Source organism: Saimiri boliviensis, chromosome 6 (assembly GCF_048565385.1).
Source record: "Saimiri boliviensis isolate mSaiBol1 chromosome 6, mSaiBol1.pri, whole genome shotgun sequence".
Lineage (NCBI taxonomy): Eukaryota > Metazoa > Chordata > Mammalia > Primates > Cebidae > Saimiri > Saimiri boliviensis.
Window position 1 is genome coordinate 128,291,901 of NC_133454.1, and position 18,220 is coordinate 128,310,120.

General features: G+C 59.5%; 1 protein-coding gene across 3 annotated transcripts in view; it reads left to right on the forward strand.

The window, feature by feature from the left end:
• TPCN2 (two pore segment channel 2) overlaps positions 1-17,527 on the forward strand; it is a 36,007-nt gene extending 18,480 nt beyond the window's left edge. For 2 of the 3 annotated variants that reach the window (XM_074401801.1, XM_074401802.1), the window contains exons 9-25: positions 327-392; positions 1,324-1,388; positions 1,931-2,031; positions 2,473-2,554; positions 2,750-2,836; positions 8,609-8,728; positions 8,859-8,918; positions 9,015-9,143; positions 9,831-9,880; positions 11,323-11,422; positions 13,174-13,245; positions 14,331-14,407; positions 14,763-14,844; positions 14,933-15,015; positions 15,578-15,659; positions 16,091-16,185; positions 16,938-17,527. In XM_074401801.1, coding sequence (XP_074257902.1) covers positions 327-392; positions 1,324-1,388; positions 1,931-2,031; positions 2,473-2,554; positions 2,750-2,836; positions 8,609-8,728; positions 8,859-8,918; positions 9,015-9,143; positions 9,831-9,880; positions 11,323-11,422; positions 13,174-13,245; positions 14,331-14,407; positions 14,763-14,844; positions 14,933-15,015; positions 15,578-15,659; positions 16,091-16,185; positions 16,938-17,016 — 1,430 coding nt within the window. In that variant the 3' untranslated portion in view covers positions 17,017-17,527. The remainder of the gene's footprint in view (positions 1-326; positions 393-1,323; positions 1,389-1,930; positions 2,032-2,472; positions 2,555-2,749; positions 2,837-8,608; positions 8,729-8,858; positions 8,919-9,014; positions 9,144-9,830; positions 9,881-11,322; positions 11,423-13,173; positions 13,246-14,330; positions 14,408-14,762; positions 14,845-14,932; positions 15,016-15,577; positions 15,660-16,090; positions 16,186-16,937) is intronic. The other variant, XM_074401803.1, reaches the window with a different exon arrangement.
• The last annotated feature ends 693 nt before the right edge of the window (positions 17,528-18,220 follow it).

Genomic DNA, 18,220 nt, shown 5'->3' on the forward strand with positions numbered 1-18,220 from the left:
CCCAGGAGACTTCCTTTTTTTTTGCTTCCTCCTCAGCCTCCCGAGTAGCTGGGACTACAGGCACGAGCTACCACACCTGGCTCATTTTTGTATTTTTGTAGAGATGGGGTTTCACCATGTTGGCCAGGCGGGTCTCAAACTCCTGACCTCAAATGATCTGCTGCCCACCTTAGCCTCTCCAGTTACCGGCATGAGCCACCATGCTCGGCAGTGGAGAGACCTTTCTATTGTGAAAGCAAATTGTGCAGGGTCAGGATGCGAGTGAGATCAGGTACTCAGGCTGTCAGCAAGGTTTTAGTTCTGTGATTTCTTTTTTTTTTTTTCAGTGATGGTTCCTGCGTATTCCAAGAACCGGGCCTATGCCATCTTCTTCATAGTCTTTACTGTGATAGGTGAGTGCAGGTAGTGTGGCCGGCATTCTGTGACAGGATCCTGAGAGCTCAGGGACTGGTATACCCTGCCCCCTCCACGACCTGAAACTTCACATAAGTGTGTTTCATTCCAGAGATCAACCGAGGGAGCCCCCACCTCACAGCCCAGGGAGCCCCCACCCCATGGCTTCACCCCATGGAGCCTCTACCCTGCAGCTCCACCCCAGGAAGCCCCAACCCCACAGCTCCACCCCAGAGAGCCCCCACCCCAGGGAGCCCCTAACCCACAGCTTCACCCCAGGGAGCGCCCACCCCAGAGCTCCACCCCAGGGAGCCCCCACCCCACAGCTTCACCCCAGGGAGCCCCTACCCCACAGCTTCACCCCAGGGAGCCCCCACCCCACAGCTTCACCCTGGGGAGCCCCTACCCCACAGCTTCACCCTGGGGAGCCCCCACCCCCGGGAGCCCCCACCCCACAGCTTCACCCCAGGGAGCCCCCACCCCACAGCTTCACCCCAGGGAGACCCCACCCCACAGCTTCACCCCGGGGACCCCTCACCCCAGGGAGCCCCCACCCCACAGCTTTACCCCGGGGAGCCCCCACCCCAGGGAGCCCCCACCTCACAGCTTCACCCCAGGGAGCCCCTACCCCAGAGCTCCACCCCAGGGAGCCCCTACCCCAGAGCTTCACCCCAGGGAGCCCCCACCCCACAGCTTCACCCCAGGGAGCCCCCACCCCACAGCTTCATCCCAGGGAGCCCCACCCCACACTCTGTTCTGTTACCGCCACTGACCTCGTGGTCCTGCCCGTGACTGCGCTGGCCCTGCCACGTTCCATTTGCGAGGGGACACCCCCGGCGCTGTGCTGTCCTGTCCTGTGCTGGGTCGGCGTCGTGTTGGTTTTGCTGCAGCGCTGGTGGCCCCTCTGACCGTGGCTGTCTCCTCTTGAAGGAAGCCTGTTTTTGATGAACCTGCTGACGGCCATCATCTACAGTCAGTTCCGTGGCTACTTGATGGTGAGGGAGCGCCCCCATGCCGGCTGTGCTTGGAGCTCCTGGAGACCAGGCAGGGTGTGGCTTGAGCTGGGCAGCTGGTGACCCCTTGCTGGGAGACCTTTGCTGGCCCGGGTCCTGGTGGGATGGGAGGGCAGGGTTGCCGCCTCCGGCGGGTCAGCTGGGGATACTTGCATGTTGTTGCTCCCACCACCCAGTGTCTCAGTCCCCGCCAGGGGAAGCTGCCAGAATGGCAGCTCCCAGGACAGCGGACGCTAAACCCTCTTGATGGGGAGCCGGGGGCTCCCCCAGCACACAGAGAAGAAACACGGCCCAGTGTGCTGCACAGTGCAGCTGTCGGGCATCGCCCTGCGCGGCCTGTCCCGGGAGTCTATGGCCAGTGCTCTCATGCCCTTGGGGCAAGGGTTTGCCCCAAGCCGTGGGGGACTGTGTCCCCTCCAAGGCTGCCCCGGCTCCCCCTCTGCCTGTTCCCCAGGGGAGGGCTGGGTGGGGGTTCTGAGCTGGGGGAGGGCTGATCCTGCCGTTCACAGCCTTCCTCTTTACAGAAATCTCTCCAGACCTCACTGTTTCGGAGGCGGCTGGGGACCCGGGCTGCCTTCGAAGTCCTGTCCTCCGTGGCGGGGGAGGAGGGAGCCTTCCCTCAGGCGTGAGTGCTGGGCATGGACCCTCTTCCCCCGGGGGGCGGGCATATGGCTGCCGTGAGTGCCACACATGGACCCTCCTCCCCCTGAGGGTGGGCACGTGGCTGCCGTGAGTGCTGGGGCTGGGTGTTCATTCTGGGCTTTTTGTGCTCGGCCTGCTGGCTGGCACCCGACTCACAGAAACCCCCATGCCCCTGGCGCTCCGTGGTTCCTGGCGTCCTTGCTCTGAGTCTGTGCCTTTGTCTTCATGTCCTCCCATGGCCCCTGGGCTGGTGAAGGGCTGAGTGGCCTGGCCTCCTCCTTGTCCCCCTTTGTGGCTCTTGTGGCTCAGGGGTGCAGAGTGGGTCTGTGGCAAAGCTCAGGCCAGACGCCAGGGCCGGACGACCCAGGCCCGGGTTCCCGGGGGCTGAGCTGGCTGTGCCCACTGGGCTGTGGTTTCCCTGCAGAGCTGGCGTGAAGCCCCAGAAGTTGCTGCAGGTGCTTCAGAGGATCCAGCTGGACAGCTTCCACAAAGAGGCCATGATGGAGGTACCCGCCGCCTGTCCCCTGCCCCCAGCCACCTCTGGCTCCTCCAGGGAGGTCACTGGGGCCAGCAGCCCCTTTTCAGGACTAGGGGTGTGGCTTCAGATCGTCTGCAGGGTTCACAGCCCATCGGGGTGGGGCTGAGGCTGAGGGTGCTCCCCTTCCCATGCGCCCGGCTGACCTGTGCTCCTCCCTCTTCAGCAGGTGCGCGCCTACGGTAGTGTCCCGCTGTCGGTCGATGAGTTTCAGAAACTATTCAACGAGCTTGACAGGAGTGTGGTTAAAGAGGTAACTGGCAGCCTGGGTAACGAGAGTGAAACTCTGTCTAAAAAAAAAAGAGGTGACGGGCTACCGCTGCCCAGGGAGGGGAGTGGGGGCTTTCCAGTTTCCACTGCCCTTGATCACCCAGGAGGGAACTCTTCTAATGATCAGTGCTGGAATTCACCTGCCCAGGGATCCCGGCTCCTAGGATGGGAACTGGGAATGGAGATCTGTTTGGCTCCTGGCGACTGGAGAGATTTCTTTGCAATTCACCAGACCCCAGGAACTATCCTGAGCCCAGCCTGACACAGAGGAATCTTCTGAATGGTTTTCTCTGTTTCCATGACAGACTCCTTTTCCTGTCTGTCCTTGCTCAGGAGGTCTGCACACTGGTCCTCTCCAAAGCCTTTGGCTTTCAGCCTTGACACTGGGTTACAAAGTTACCAGGTGGGCCTCAGCATTTGGCTAAGTTCTGTGTCTAGAAGGATTGGGCCAGGTGGGCGGTGGGCGGAGACATTGGGAAACAGCCCAGGTGTTCACAGGCAGTGTGGGGGCTGCATGGGGCTGCCGTTCCAGCCACTCAGCCTCAGAGGACTGAGCCAGACACTGAAACTTGGATGGGGCCGCGGCCGCCTTCTAGTTCTGTCACTTTTCTTTTCTCAGGCCGCTGGATGGCACCACAGACGGGCAGGGCTGGGGCTGAAGCAGCAGACATTTGTCCCCTCATGGTCCTGGCCATCTGTCTGAGGTCAAAGTGTCGCAGGCGGGTTCTTCCTGAGGCCTCTCTGTGGCTCGCAGAGACCGCCTTCTCCCTGTGTCCTCACGTGGTCATCCCGCTGTGCGTCCTCAGCTCCTCTTCTTTTTTTTTTTTTTTTTTTTTTAAGACGGAGTTTCGCTCTTGTTACCCAGGCTGGAGTGCAATGGCGCCATCTCGGCTCACCGCAACCTCCGCCTCCTGGGTTCAGGCAATTCTCCTGCCTCAGCCTCCTGAGCAGCTGGGACTGCAGGCACATGCCACCATGCCCAGCTAATTTTCTGTATTTTTAGTAGAGACGGGGTTTCACCGTGTTGATCAGGATGGTCTCGATCTCTTGACCTCGTGATTCATCCGCCTCAGCCTCCCAAAGTGCTGGAATTACAGGCTTGAGCCACAGCGCCTGACTTTTTTTTTTTTTTTTTTTGAGACGGAGTTTCGCTCTTGTTACCCAGGCTGGAGTGCAATGGCGCGATCTCGGCTCACCACAACCTCCGCCTCCTGGGTTCAGGCAATTCTGCCTCAGCCTCCCGAGTAGCTGGGACTAAAGGTGCGCGCCACCATGCCCAGCTAATTTTTGTATTTTTAGAAGAGACGGGGTTTCACCATGGTGACCAGGATGGTCTTCATCTCTTGACCTCATGATCCACCTGTCTCAGCCTCCCGAAGTGCTGGGATTATAGGCATGAGCCACGGCGCCCGGCCCTCAGCTCCTCTTCTTATGAGGACCCTGTTCAGATTGGGTTAGGGCCCATTCTCATGGCCTTGTTTTGACTAAATTACCTTTTAAAAGGCCCCGTCTCCAAATAGGGTCACATTCTGAGCTACTGGGGTTAGAGGTTTAAGACAGGAATTATGAGGGAGACAAAATTCAGCCCATACCCACTGTCACCTGCTTCAGGACTCGTCAGCCTCTGTGGCTGCAGGCCCCTATCGGGGGTGGTCTTCCAAATAACGTTTTCCTAAGGTCTTCCCAGACCTCTGGAGTCAGGCCCTGCCCCAACCTGAGCCTGAGTGGCATGTGCTCATTCCCATCACCCTTTTGGGCATCCCCTTTTTTTTTTTTTTTTTTTTTTTTTTTTGAGACGGAGTTTCGCTCTTGTTGCCCAGGCTGGAGTGCAATGGCGCGATCTCGGCTCATTGCAACCTCCGCCTCCTGGGTTCAGGCAATTCTCCTGCCTCAGCCTCCTGAGTAGCTGGGATTACAGGCACGCACCACCATGCCCAGCTAATTTTTTGTATTTTTAGTAGAGACGGGGTTTCACCATGTTGACCAGGATGGTCTCGATCTCTTGACCTCGTGATCCACCCGCCTCGGCCTCCCAAAGTGCTGGGATTACAGGCTTGAGCCACCGCGCCCGGCCTGGGCATCCCCTTTAAAGCTGTATTTCTCTGTGGGGTTCCCCCAACCCCCTGGGGGAGGGAAGATGAATGTGGCGAGGACCAGCAGGCGGTGCTTTGAACATTCATGCCATCAAACCTCTGCTTGGGACAAGGCTGGGCAGTGCAGTGTCAACTGAAGGCTGGCTTGAAGATAGGAAATTAACCTTACCAGGTGCAGATTTTGCAGAGACTGTGGAGATGATTCTCAGATGACAGGAAATTAAGAAGCACCATTCCGGTCGGGTACTGTGGCTCATGCCTGTAATCCCAGCACTTTGGGAGGCTGAGGCAGGCGGATCATGAGGTCAGGAGTTCAAGACCAGCCTGACCAACATAGTGAAACCCCATCTGTAATAAAAATACAAAAAATTAGCCAAGTGTCATGGCAGGTGCCTATGATCCTAGCTACTCAGGAGTCTGAGGTAGGAGAATCGCTTGAGCCCAGAAGGCAGAGGTTACAGTAAGCCAAGATCATGTCACTGTACTCCAGCCCGGAGGATAGTGCAAGACTCTGACTTGGAAAAAAAAAAAAAAAAGCACCATTCTAGATAATGGCTCTTGTCCTCGGGGCAGAGGTGTTTGGGGCTCGGGAAGCAACTCTTAGTGGCTGTGGTTGGCTGGGTTTGCTGTGATCCAGCCCCTTCCAGAGGCAGGTGGATGCAGGCTGGGAGAAGCCAGTCATCCTGAAGGTTCTGGAAAGGTGATTTTTGCTCCTCAGGGTTTGCTCCTGGCATCCTCTGGGCCCTCTGGGCTCTCTCTGGGCAGTTTCTGCCATTCCGGAGGGTGCAGTTGAGTCCTGGTTGTCCAGAGCTGGCTTTCCCAGCCCTTTCCAGCGTCAGGATTTATGAGAGCTGGAGAGGAGTTCTTCTCCTGTGAGGCTGCAGAGGAAGGGTGGGTGGATTGCTTTGCTCGTGACCCAGTAGAGCGGGCTCACGTGCGCACAGGAGCGGGGAAGGCCCAATACGCAGGCCTGGCCCGATTCCCAGCCTGGCTGTTTCCCTGAAGGTCCCGGCGTTGCTGTTTCTTCCCAGGGCACCAAGCACTGGGCTTTGAGATGGGAGTTTGCATTCCGCAGGTTTCGGGAGCTGTGATATCCTTAATCTGATTTTCTGACACCTTCTTTCCCCAAAATGCTGACTGCAGAGGGGAGGCTGTCGTCCCTCGGTATCTGCAGGGGATTGGTTCTGGGAGTCCACGTGGACACAAAATCCATGGATGGTTAAGTTTTTAATGCAAGATGACATAGTGTTTGCATGTAACCTACACACATCCTCCCGTATACTTTAAATCATTTCTAGACTGATTATAGTACCTAGTAGCTAGGAATACTGTGGAAGTTTGGGGAATAATGGTAAGGAAAGCCTGTACATGCTCCGCACGGATGCTTCTTCCCATGAGTATTTTTTTTTTTTTTTTAAAGACTGGGTTTCACCATGTTGGTCAGGCTGGTCTTGAACTCCCGACCTCAGGTGATCCGCCCGCCTTGGCCTCCAAAGTGCTTGGATTACGGGCGTGAGCCACTACGCCCGGCCTCCTTTGAGTATTTTTGATCTGCAGTTGGTTCAGTCTCTGGATGCAAAGCCCGCTGATGTGAAGGGCTGGCTGAGCTTCAGGTTTGGGAGGCAGATGGATGCTTCTGGGGTTGCAGAGATTTGGGGCAGCCTGTGGTTTTGGAAGCGCAAAGAGATGCTTTCTGGGCAGGCTGATGTCATGGGAGCTCCAGCCTTTCTGAGAGCCCTTGCAGGTGGGGTCACTGCCTGGGCATCAGCCTGGCTCTGGGCAGGGGGTAGGTGGGTGCATGCTGGTGAGCTTCAGAAAAGGTGCCCTGGCTGCTGCTGAAAGAGGTCTCCTCTTCCTTTGAGAGGCTTTGGGGTTAAAAATGAGTCATCGTTCATTACAGACAGCAGGGAAAAGTGGAAACCTCCCCCCGCCCCACTGTCTTTCTACCCAGAGACAGCCACTTCCGTCATGTCCCGTGTCCGTTGTTCCTCAGTTACACAAGTAACATGAATGCTTCTCCTTGCGTTTAAACATAATCGATAATGCTAAGTCTCTCTGGGCCAAGGCCTCAGTCTGGTTTACTTAGAAACTGTAGCATGTGGAAGTGTCAACTATGATGAAAGAGTAACTGGAAGATGTAAGGAAACTGTGATGTCCTTGGGCTCGGGGGAGTATGTGAGGAAGGATGAACCTGGAAGGGGCCCTCCCAAAGCCGGGGTTCAGACCTCTTGAGAGAAGGTGTGGTTTAGACACAGGAACGCAGAGACGTTCACTGGTTGGTCTGTGGTCACTGGGCAAGCAGGAGGCCACCCTCCCGGGTGCAGCAGGCCCAGGCTCTGAGCAGGCAGTGGCATGGGCCTGCCGAGGGAATTGGGTTGCAGGGTGGGCAGGTGGCCTTGGGCACTGGTTTCTGCATTGAGGACTGTGGGAAGCTGGGAAGTTTGGGGGAGGTCAGGCCTCGGCTGTAGGTGGCCTGGGGACTGTGTGTCCGGGACAGAGCATCTCCACATGTACTTCACACCACACCCCGGTCCCCTATGTGGCATCCAAAAACCACAGGGGAGCCTTGCTGCCCTACTGTGTCCCTCCAGCCCCCCCACCGCTGAGACAGCCTCAGCCCCCGCTCGCTGTGGACGAGATGCCTGTTGTGGCCGCGTATGTGTCAAGGGGGAGATCGGGGGGCAAGAGGAAGGGCGTCGATTGTGGGCACCGCCCGTTTGGGTCTCACTCCAAAATAGCCTGTCTATTCAACTGGATATTTTGGGGTTTTCCTTCCGGACTTTTCCCCGTGTCATTTCAGGCATGTACAGGTAGTTGCGGACGCACTTGCTCGGTTCTTCTCTGACGTTTACATGAAGCGTCGCCATTTTCACTCCGCAGCCTGCCTCTTCGCTCAGCCATGTCTCCTCGCCCTCCATTTTCATAGGGACTGTTGTGGGGATGAGCTGTAGCCACTTGTCACTTGTAGCCGCGGAGCACTTGACACGTGGATGTTGCCGCTGACGCACCGGGTGCTGAATTTTATTGCGTTGAAATTTTTATGAACTAGCCACCGGTGGCCAGTGGCTCCTGCGTGGGACAGTGGCACGGGTGCCCTTGCTGAGGAACGTGTAGGCAGTTCCCGTTGCCAACCTCGTGCACACGTGGATGCGTTTCAAGGAGGCTGCTGAGCACGCACAGTACTGGGTCTCATGAGGGTCCCGATGGTGGCGGTGGCTGCCCGCCTGCCCCCGTGACCCCCACTGCCTTCCACTGCTGCCAGCCACAGTCCAGGAGTTGGTTCTGTGCTAAGTTTCTGTAGCTATGAGCACATCACTTACATGTGTTTATCACACAGCTTTTTTTTTTTTTTTTTTTTTTAATCAGGGCGACACTTTGCATACATTTAAGGCGACTCCGATATCACAGCGTGCTTTACTTCCACTCAGTGGATGTGTCACTTACTTCTGTTTCTCTCTTGGTGTTGCAAAGACCCCTGAGATGAACACCTTTTGTGTCTAGAGCGATTTCTGTGTCTGGGGTTATTTCCTGTGGCTGGATAGATAGCACGGGGATGAGGTAGGAAAAAGTCCAATCCCACAATGAGAGGGCATGGGCATTTTTGGGCTGTGACAGCTGCGGCTGCTGGACTGTGCTTCTGAGCGAGTGTGTTCTCCGCCCAGCACCCGCCGAGGCCCACGTACCAGTCCCCATTTCTGCAGAGCGCCCAGTTCCTCTTTGGCCACTACTACTTCGACTACCTGGGGAACCTCATCGCCCTGGCAAACCTGGCGTCCATTTGCGTGAGTGCGGATTTGCCCCAGAGCTGGCGTGGAGGAGCCTGTTCCTGCCCACCTTGTGCACGAGCCTGCCTGTCCTGCTTCACCCGGCGCCGTGCCGGGCCTGCGGTGAGCCTCTCCTCTGGCTTCACAGGTGTTCCTGGTGTTGGATGCAGACGTGCTGCCTGCTGAGCGCGATGACTTCGTCCTGGGGGTAAGCTCTGAGCTGCTCCCTGTCAGGGCCAAGGAGAGGCTGGGCGGGGCTGGCAGCCCCGAGGCCCCATGCTGGGCGCCTCTCCTGCTCTTTCAGATTCTCAACTGCGTCTTCATCGTGTACTACCTGCTGGAGCTGCTGCTCAAGGTCTTTGCCCTAGGCCTGCGAGGGTACCTGTCCTACCCCAGCAACGTGTTTGACGGGCTCCTTACCGCGGTCCTCCTGGTAAAGTGGGCGCATCTGAGGCCGGGCCCTCCTGGGCGGGTGGGTGAATGCCACCTGGGCTCTGCGTGGGCCCATCTCAGGCCTCCCCTGAGGACCAGAGGCTGTGGGAAGGTGGGCTCCTGCTCTCAGTGATGAGGGCTGGCTTCCCTGCTGACCGAGTTGCTCAGCAGGCAGCTGGTGGGGGCTCTAGGAGGCTGGCTTTCCACCGCATCTGAGTGTTAGCATGGGTGGAGTGAGGGGCCGGGGGGCTCTCAGCACCTAGGGTGTTCTCGGAAAACGCTTACACTTCTTCCCCAGACCCTGTGGGAGTGAGGGGATGGCACATTCGGTGTGTGTGTCAAAAGCAGCCACATCAGAGTGATGTTGGCTGTAGCTGGCAGGCCCTTGGGCACACGGGCAAAGAGAAATTTGAGAAGGGCCCTGTGGTCTGTCCTTGACTGAGCAGCTTCTCTGCTGTCCCCACCACCCCAATCTGTGCAGTCCCCTGATGCCTGAGGCCAGGGTGTCTTTCCAGCTGAAGGAAGTCCCGACATCTGGAACCAACTCATGGGGTCAAGGACCAAGCTCTGATTTCTCCCCAAAAGCCCCTTTTGGGGAGAATATGTTAGAGATGAGCTTTATAAATCCTTTCAGGGCCTCCCAGATTAGCGTTGCTGTAGCGAAGCTTCTTTTCCTTTGTAATTAAAGGTTCTGGAGATCTCAGCTCTGGCTGTGTACCGATTGCCGCAACCAGGCTGGTATGTGACTGGGCAGAACTGTGGGCGGCTACAGCAAACAGCATCCCACCTAGTGTCCCCGGGAGGGTCTCCACGGTGTCTGGGGTGGGGCCTGCCTGCTGGGTCTGCTCTGACTGGTGGAACGGGTGGGCTGATCCTGCAGTGTCGGGGCAGGGCCCTGCCGTTGCTCTGGGGGCCTCTCTCCAGAAGCCACCATTCCCCCTTGGAGGCACCTTCCAGGGTAGCAGTGGGCTCCCCCTCCCAGTGCATGTGCTGGGGGCTGGAAGCAGAGATGCCCCTGGCTCAGGTCTCAGGGGACCTGTGATCACTGGGGTTGGGCTGGGCCCTTCTGTTGGCGGGAAGGTCCTTGGGAGAGCTCCCAGCTTGTGATGTGAGCTTGAGTCATCACCTCCCACTCTGGACATCACTTTACTCCCTTAAAATAGTGGATCCAGGGGCCCGGGGCTCGGTGAACTCTGATGCTGTGTACTGATTCCCCACTGCCCAGGGGTCTGTCCACGAAGAGACTAACTGGGTGGGGACCCTGAGAGCCTCATGGCACAGCAGGGCCATCAGCCAGGCTGCTCTGCCCCGGGAGCGTGGCTCCTGGGTGCCCATGATGAGACAGGAAGGGTGGGCACAGGGCCCAACAGGCACACATGCCAGTCTCAGCCCCGTGTTCAGGCTGGGCTCCTTGGGTCTCTCTGCTCTGTCATCTATCCCACTGCCTGGTGAGCAGCTGGGAATCACTTGTTGGGGGTGCGGATGGTGTCCAGCAAGAACCTTGCTGTTCCGTCACCTCCCCAGGAAGCCCCCCAGGACTTAGGAAGGCAGGCAGTGCCTCCATGCTGCGTCATGGGGCTGGCGTCGCCGCGTCTTTGGTGCGCACTGAGCATGCTGGCTGCACTTTGGTCTGAGTCTCTACCTTGGGGGCTGACAATCTGGATGAGAATGGGTTTAAGTTTCAACAGAAAGGAAAGCACAGAAAGACCAAGTGGGGTGTGGTTCAGGGACGGGGTCAGGGGTCAGGGTCATGGGACAGGAGATGGTGAGGGGGCAGGAGGCGGGTGCAGAAGAAATGGGCTCAGGCAGTTCTGCCGGGGCCTGAGCTGGAACAGGTCTCAGCGTCTGGAACCTTAGTGGCCTCCTGTGCGGACGGAGGGTCTGTGTAGAAGGAGTTCTGCCGGCCTACCTTTGAGGGCTGGGTGGGAAGGTGTCGGGGTGATGGGGGTCGCCCAGGGGCTGCAGGTGGAAGCCGAGCAGTGAGTGGCCCTGGCTCTGCCCTCTCGCCGCCCTGCAGAGGCTTTTCTGCTCAGTGTTGGCTGCGGGGTGCGCTCCCGGCGTGCCCTGTTGCCCTCTCTGTGCCTCCGTCCGTCCAGAAGCTCACCACGCATCTCCTTGTCCCCCCACTGTGGGGCTCCTGGGCCCCTCCCAACCGGCCTCCCTCCCTTGTCTGTCCCTAGGAGGCCGGAGATGCTGGGCTTGCTGTCGCTGTGGGACATGACCCGCATGCTGAACATGCTCATCGTGTTCCGTTTCCTGCGTATCATCCCCAACATGAAGGTGCGTGTGGCCACCCCCACCCCCACACTCGCTTGCCCTCCTGGTTCACGCTGCTGTGTTGCTCCAGGATGGGTGAGCCAGGGGCAGGGAGGGCCTGTGGACTGTGCCTGTCACCCCGGGTCCCCTGGCTGCACCCTCACTTCTGCCATGTTCTTGTGATGCTGGGGTAGGGTCATCAGAAGCGGGAGAGCCAGCTCTGCGTTTCCGGGTGGGGACAGCAAAGCGGGTGAGGGCATGGCGGGTGCGATGCTTTGGCTGGTGGCGGGAGCAACTGCATGCTCTTGGAACCTCGGGCATCCCAGTGCTCCCCCAGGTCTCTGAGGTTCCCAGAAAGGCCTTTGCCATGACTCCCAGGGTGCTAGTAATGAGAGGCAGAGTACCCCTGGCCAGGGGGCTCGTGTGCAGGACATCCTCATGTGGGTGCAGGTGGCTCGTGGCCATCTCTGAGCCCTAGTTTCTCTTAATGCACCCCTTAGGAGCAGTGGTTACCTTGAAGGGGCAGGCAGGCGGGGTGGCGGGTTCTGGACCTCACTGCTCCTGCCTCCATGTCCTAAGACCCCTCTTCTGGGTGTCCACGTCCCTCCTCTGTCCCTGTTCATCCTTCCTCTGAGCTGTGTACCTGTCCCACCTGGCAGTATGTCCCACCTGAAGGCAGCTCAGGAGTCCTGATCCTTCCTAGGGGGCTGCTGTGCTGGGGGGCCTGCATACACACATGTACGCGTGTTCACACATAATTACACACAACCATACAGGCGCACACAATCACGTATACACAGTACAGCCATGCACATGTGATCTCACACATAGCCACAAATGTGACCATGCACATACATACACAAGCACTCACAGGCACATGTGATCAGTCACACGTGTGCAGCCACATTTGCATGCAGTACACACGCCATGTTGCACACACACACATACGTTAATACACCTAGATCCAGCATAACACACAGATCATCGCGTACAAATATACATGCGAGCTCATGCCTGTATGAGACGCACGGTCGCGTGTGCACACATGCGGTAAGGTGTCAGAACCGGCAGGTTCTCGGGAACTGTGACTTTAAGGGAAGTTTTGCGCAGCAGGCCCTGGAATAATGCCATTTTGATTGAAGTCACAGTTTCCTGGGACCTCTCACGTGAGTGTGTACATGCTCATGACACACACGTATGCACACGTACATGCTCACTGGTCTCCACTGTGGCGCTCAGCTGTACTGTTTACTTTGGAGGCGTCTATGGGGCCGATTTGAAAGCCTTTCTTCCGGCTGCGCTGTGACTGGGAGGAGTGGCCCTTTGGAGCTGGGGCTTTGCTGGGTCTGAGGTCCCTTCTCAGACTCACTCCCTGTGGGTGGTTCTGCATTTCTTTGGTGCCTCCAGGCCGCAGAGTAGCTGACCCAGCCTCAGGGGTGGGCGGGCAGAGACGGGCTTCCCAGAGGGTGTGAAGTCAGGGCTTGAATAGGCTGGGGTGGACGTGCTGGGACGGAGAGTGCGTGAGTTAGTTGTGCGGGTGCGTGGGGGAGATGCCGGTGCCCGGCTGTGGGATGTGTAGGGGTGGACGTGGGGGCCTGCCAGGCTATGTGGTGTGTAGAGCCGTGTGCGCGTGGCTGTGGGTCCAGGTGTGTGTGTGGGTTGGTGGTTACCGGCCTGCCCGTCTTGCCTTTCTGTCGGTCAGGGTGACGGGCCAGGATGGTGTCCCCTCAGTGGGGCCAGGAGGTGTAAGGGCTGTGCTCTCTTCTTGTCCTCAGCCGATGGCCGTGGTGGCCAGCACCGTCTTGGGCCTGGTGCAGAACATGCGTGCGTTTGGCGGGATCTTGGTGGTGAGTCCCGGCTGCTGCTGGCGGCGGGCGTGCACGGGAGTGGGAGGCTGGGAGGCTGGCGGAGGCTGGGAGGCTGGGAGGCTGGCGGAGGCAGTGCTGGGCCGCTCACTGCTCTGTCTGCAGGAAGGTTCTGGGTTCTGACGGCACCAGGTTCCTGAGGCCAGGGAAGTACAGGGTCGGGGCAAGAAGCCAGGGGCCTCCCGTTCTTTGCAGAGCAGGGAGCTGGGGGTGGTGTGGCTGGTGGCCCTGCCTCGGCGCACTTCCCTCCCACGCCGGAGACTGTTTGGGGAACTTGAGTCCTGCGTGTTTTCTGGGTTGTGGCCTCGTTGAGAAATGAATGACAGAAATGCAAGAGGCACAGGAGTTTGCCTCCAGGGACCCCGCAGCCCACACAGGCCCTAGGTGAGGACGGAGTCGAGGCTCCTTTCTTAGAGGGATTTCAGGGACTCGCAGCCATGTTTGCTGAGTGAGAGCTATGGACACCCGGGCCCTCCCTGCTGAGAAGCCAGTCTGCTCTGCCTGGTGGCCGGGCCCAGGCAGGAGAGGGGCCTGTGACCAGGCAGGCCCAGGGCCGCTCTGTGTGGAGTGACAGGAAGCCCGGCTGCACTGGGGGCAGTTCTGTCCTTTTATTCCGACCACCACGAGGTAGGGACCACCGGGTGGGAAGGCGTCCCCGGGGACCGCGGGGTGCTCTGGGCTGGACCCCAGGTGTCCCTTGCGGCTCTGGAAATAGACGCCGGGAAGAGAATCTCGCCTCAGGCACTGTCTGCACAGCCCCCTAACTTGCACAGCACGGGAAACTGAGGCCCTCTGCTCAGGGGCCGTATCCCTCCCTCTCTGCTGACGCATGTTAGGGACAGGCCTGGGGTGAACAGGGCCCCAGTTCCCGTGGGAGCTCCATGACCAGCCGAGTCCGAGCCCCGCTGCCTCTGTGGAGCCGCCAGCCCGGGGGAAGGCCAGTTGCACGTGTTTTGAGGTGGCAGCCAGGTGGGCAGAGTGACCTGGCCTCACAGGCATCAGCCTGGCTTTGTGGTTCTGTCAGAGGGTGGGTGGGGCTGACCGGCCCCGGGCCCCTGTCCCCCCAGGTGGTCTACTACGTATTTGCCATCATTGGGATCAGCTTGTTTAGAGGCGTGATTGTGGCTCCTCCTGGAAACAGCAGGTGAGGTGGGGTCCGAGGTGCCACGGGAGGGTCTCGGTGCCGGGGTTGGGGGAGGCCTTTGTGGTGGCCTTGGTGGGCTCCGTGTCTCAGGAGAGGAGGGCGTTCTCCTGGGTCCTTCATCTCCTCCCCGCACCCTCTTTTCCCCGACCCCCGATTTCCACCTCCACTCCGAGCCTCTCCCAGGAGCCCTGGCCTGGAGTCCCTGCTGAGCGCATTTCTTGTGGCCTGCTCAGAGCAGCATTCTCCCCGTCCTCCATCCCAGTCTGGACCTCAGGCCAGGCTGAGGAGGGGGTGGGAGGTGCCGGGCCTCAGAACCTGGAGCCCCGCCCTGACCCAGGTGTGCTGTGTCCCCCAGCCTGGCCCCTGCCAATGGCTCCGCCCCCTGTGGGAGCTTCGAGCAGCTGGAGTACTGGGCCAACAACTTCGATGACTTTGCGGTGAGCGCTGTGCCCTGCCCACCCCTGCTCCCCTGCTCCTCCCCTCCCCACCTCCGGGCCCTCCTGGACCGTGGTGTCTGCCCCGCAGGCTGCCCTGGTCACTCTGTGGAACCTGATGGTGGTGAACAACTGGCAGGTGCTTCTGGATGCCTTTCGGCGCTACTCCGGCCCGTGAGTCCCGTCTCCCCGACGGCGGCGTGTTCGCCGTGCAGCCTGCGGGTTCTCGGCTCCTGGCACGCTGCACGGGATGCCCTGGGCGGGGGTGGGATGGTCCGCCAGTGTGCCGTCCTGGCTGGCCTTGCCCCGGCCCCCTGCGCGGCCACATTGCGACTCTCAGCATGGTGGCTGCTGACTCTGGGTTTATACCTCCTGGAGGTCGTCGGTGTGTCTGGGGCTTCTGAGGAATTCCCTGGGGCCGAGGGAGCTGCGGGGAGGCTAGTGAAGGAGGAAGCTGAGGTTTCTGTGAGCTCGAAGAGCTGAGATGGCCCCAGCAGCTGGGCCCGGCTTTCACGCCCAGCGCCGCCTCCTGCTGGCCCAGCTCCTGTGGCGGCTTGCTGCGCGTTTCTAGGCCTCGGCTGGGTCGTTTCTGAGATGGAAAGAGTGGTGCCCTCAGCATCCTGGCCTGTGTGGCTGGATGCCCGAGAGCTGCCCCCCCCCACGCCGCGGCGGTGTTGCTGTCGGGTGGTCTCGCTCTGCTCGCCGTGGCTCACGGGTGGGCCTCTGTCCTCCGCAGGTGGTCCAAGATCTATTTTGTGTTGTGGTGGCTGGTGTCGTCGGTCATCTGGGTCAACCTGTTTCTGGCCCTGATTCTGGAGGTATGGGAAATCCCCGCCCAGGCTGTTCTCCGTGGTGCCTTGTTTCTGATGCGTTCTCGATGGGCCTGAGGCCACCGGCCGGGCCTGCCTGGGACTTTGGTGGGAGAGTTGTGCTGGGTTAGGCGGGTCCTGAGTGAGGCCAGGCCTTCCTGTGGGGCTCAGTGCTGCCTGCCCTGGCTGCTGGTGCCTCGGGGGACGCTCCTGACGTCTGGGCTGTGGGGATGCTCAGGCCCCCAGGCCAGGCTGAAGGAGGGACTTGGGCACTGGGTCCAGTAGGAGCCAGCAGCTCCGTGGGGCCTGCGCCTGGGTGTCCAGGGTGGATGGCTCAGCCCCCTTGGTGGGTGCCAGGCTGACCCTGGAGGGCCGGGGATGGGGCCAGGCTGCTTTCACTTGGGGCCCACACTCACTGACCACTCACTCCTGCTTGCCAGAACTTCCTTCATAAGTGGGACCCCCGCAGCCACCTGCAGTCCCTTGCTGGGACCCCGGAGGCCACTTACCAGACGACTGTGGAGCTCATGTTCAGGTGTGTGGGTGGGGAAGGCACTTCTGTGTGGCCTCTGGGGTGAGAAGCCAAGAGCTGGGGGTGGAGGGACCAAGGTGGTGGCAGGCCCTGATGGCCCTCCTCCCTCACCTTGCCATCGTCCCCCTCCGCCCCCTCCGCCCCCTTCTCCCCCTCCTCCCCCTCCGCCCCCTCCTCCCTCACCTTGCCATCCTCCCCCTCCGCCCCCTCTTCACCCTCTGTCCAGTTATCTGGCTTTGGTCCCGTGCCACAGGGGAGAAGCTCGGAGCTGGCTCAGGACTTCCTTTTCCTGGCACTGGGGTCATGGCCTTTGTCCTGCTCTGCTGCTCTTGGATCAGGCATATTTAAGGAACCGTCTTCAGGGTCCATTGGATCCTGTTGGATGTAAACAGGGGACCCGAGGAAAACGCACCCATCTCTTCTGGCAGCTTTGAGATGGTTCCTCTGCTAGTCCAGAAAAGTGACCGCCCGGAGGCGACCCTGCTGTGGGGCCTCTGTACCTCCCACGAGGGGCTGCTGAGTTGCTGCGGCCAAGCCCCCGGTCCTGCCAACCCTCGGGAAGACGTGGCCCCTGGGCTTTTAAGAATGCCGGGTAGACATTTCTAGTGGCCGCATCTATCCTGAGGCTGATTGGAGTCCCCGCGTCCCTGTGACACTCTCTGCTTGTGTTGCTAAGCTCTGCTCCCTTGTCCTTCCGAGCGTGCCAGGGTCTCCCCGCTTTAGAGGCCCTGTTGTGCGTCTCCTCAATTCCACAGGGATGTTCTGGAGGAGCCCAAGGAGGATGAGCTGACAGAGAGGCTGAGCCACCACCCACACCTGCGGCTGTGCAGGTGACGTCTGGGCTGCCGTCCCAGCCCGGGAGGCAGGAGAGAGCGGCTGGCCTACGCGGGCGCCCATCATGAAGAGGCGGCCGTGTATGGCCGGCCAAGCTAGAAGAGACCTTTCCTTTGACGGCCCGCTAAGCTGGGGAGGAGGAACCACGTCCTTTGCGCGCGGCCTGACAACCGTCTTCAGAACGGCTGCTGGAGCTTTGGGAAGGGGCCGCACCCCCGCCTGCCTTTAGAGCTGCGTCAGTGAGAATTCCCTCGAAGACTCCACAGGGACCTTTCAGACAAGCAAGCAAGAAGCAGCGGCCTCCCCCGTGCCTCGGGGCCCACAGCCTGCCCGGGGCTGCACGGGTTAACCAGCGGAGTCCCAGGGCGGCCAGGCGGGGGTGCTGGCGGTTTGTCATGGAGAGCACCCTGACTGTGTTTTGTTATTTTGTGGCTTGTATGAGTGTGACTGGGTGTGTGTTTCTTTAGGGGCCTGATTGCCAATAATTTTCATCAATACGTCTTGCAAAGAATGGGATAGTCATTCTTTCTTCAGCGCAATCCCCGCTTCTCTGGAGTAGGGTTGTTGTGTTAAGTTGGTTGGGTTGTGCACTGCACAAGGGCACGTGGCTGTGAGGCGTATCCTGGCATGGGCCATCTCCCTGCAGTGGGGGGCACCTTTTCTGTCTTGCTCAAAGGCATGTATACCAACGGCGGCCTTACTTTCTGTGTTCTTAGGGCGTGTGGCAGGGAGCCTGGGGGGGAGGTGGGGAAAGTGAGCAGTGTGTGGAAAGCCACATTGTCACCTGGTGCACACTAAGTCCAGACTGACCAATGGTTTCTCACTTGAGGTGCCAACTCACACAGCTGCTATTAGAGTTCTCGGAGGTCTCTGCTGAGATTTGGAATCTCCATGGAGGAGGATGGTGGGCTTGATTAATGTCTCCCGTGGGCTCTGGCGAGGAGGGGAGGGCTCAGGGGCGGGCCCCGGCAGGGCGTGATCTCCCCAGCCGTCCCCGGCTTGTCTGGAAAAGGGGTTCTAGGAAAGTTTAAGCAAAGTAACTTCTGAAATGTCGTGGAACCCCCGTGCTTGGGGTCCTGTAAGTCCCAGTGCTTTCTGTATCTCAGCACATCGCAGCTGCTGATTGATCCTGAAGCTTATCTGAAATCCTGGGCCCTGACCTGGCATCACTTGGGTGGGGCCCCTTGGGGTCAGTGAGGACTCA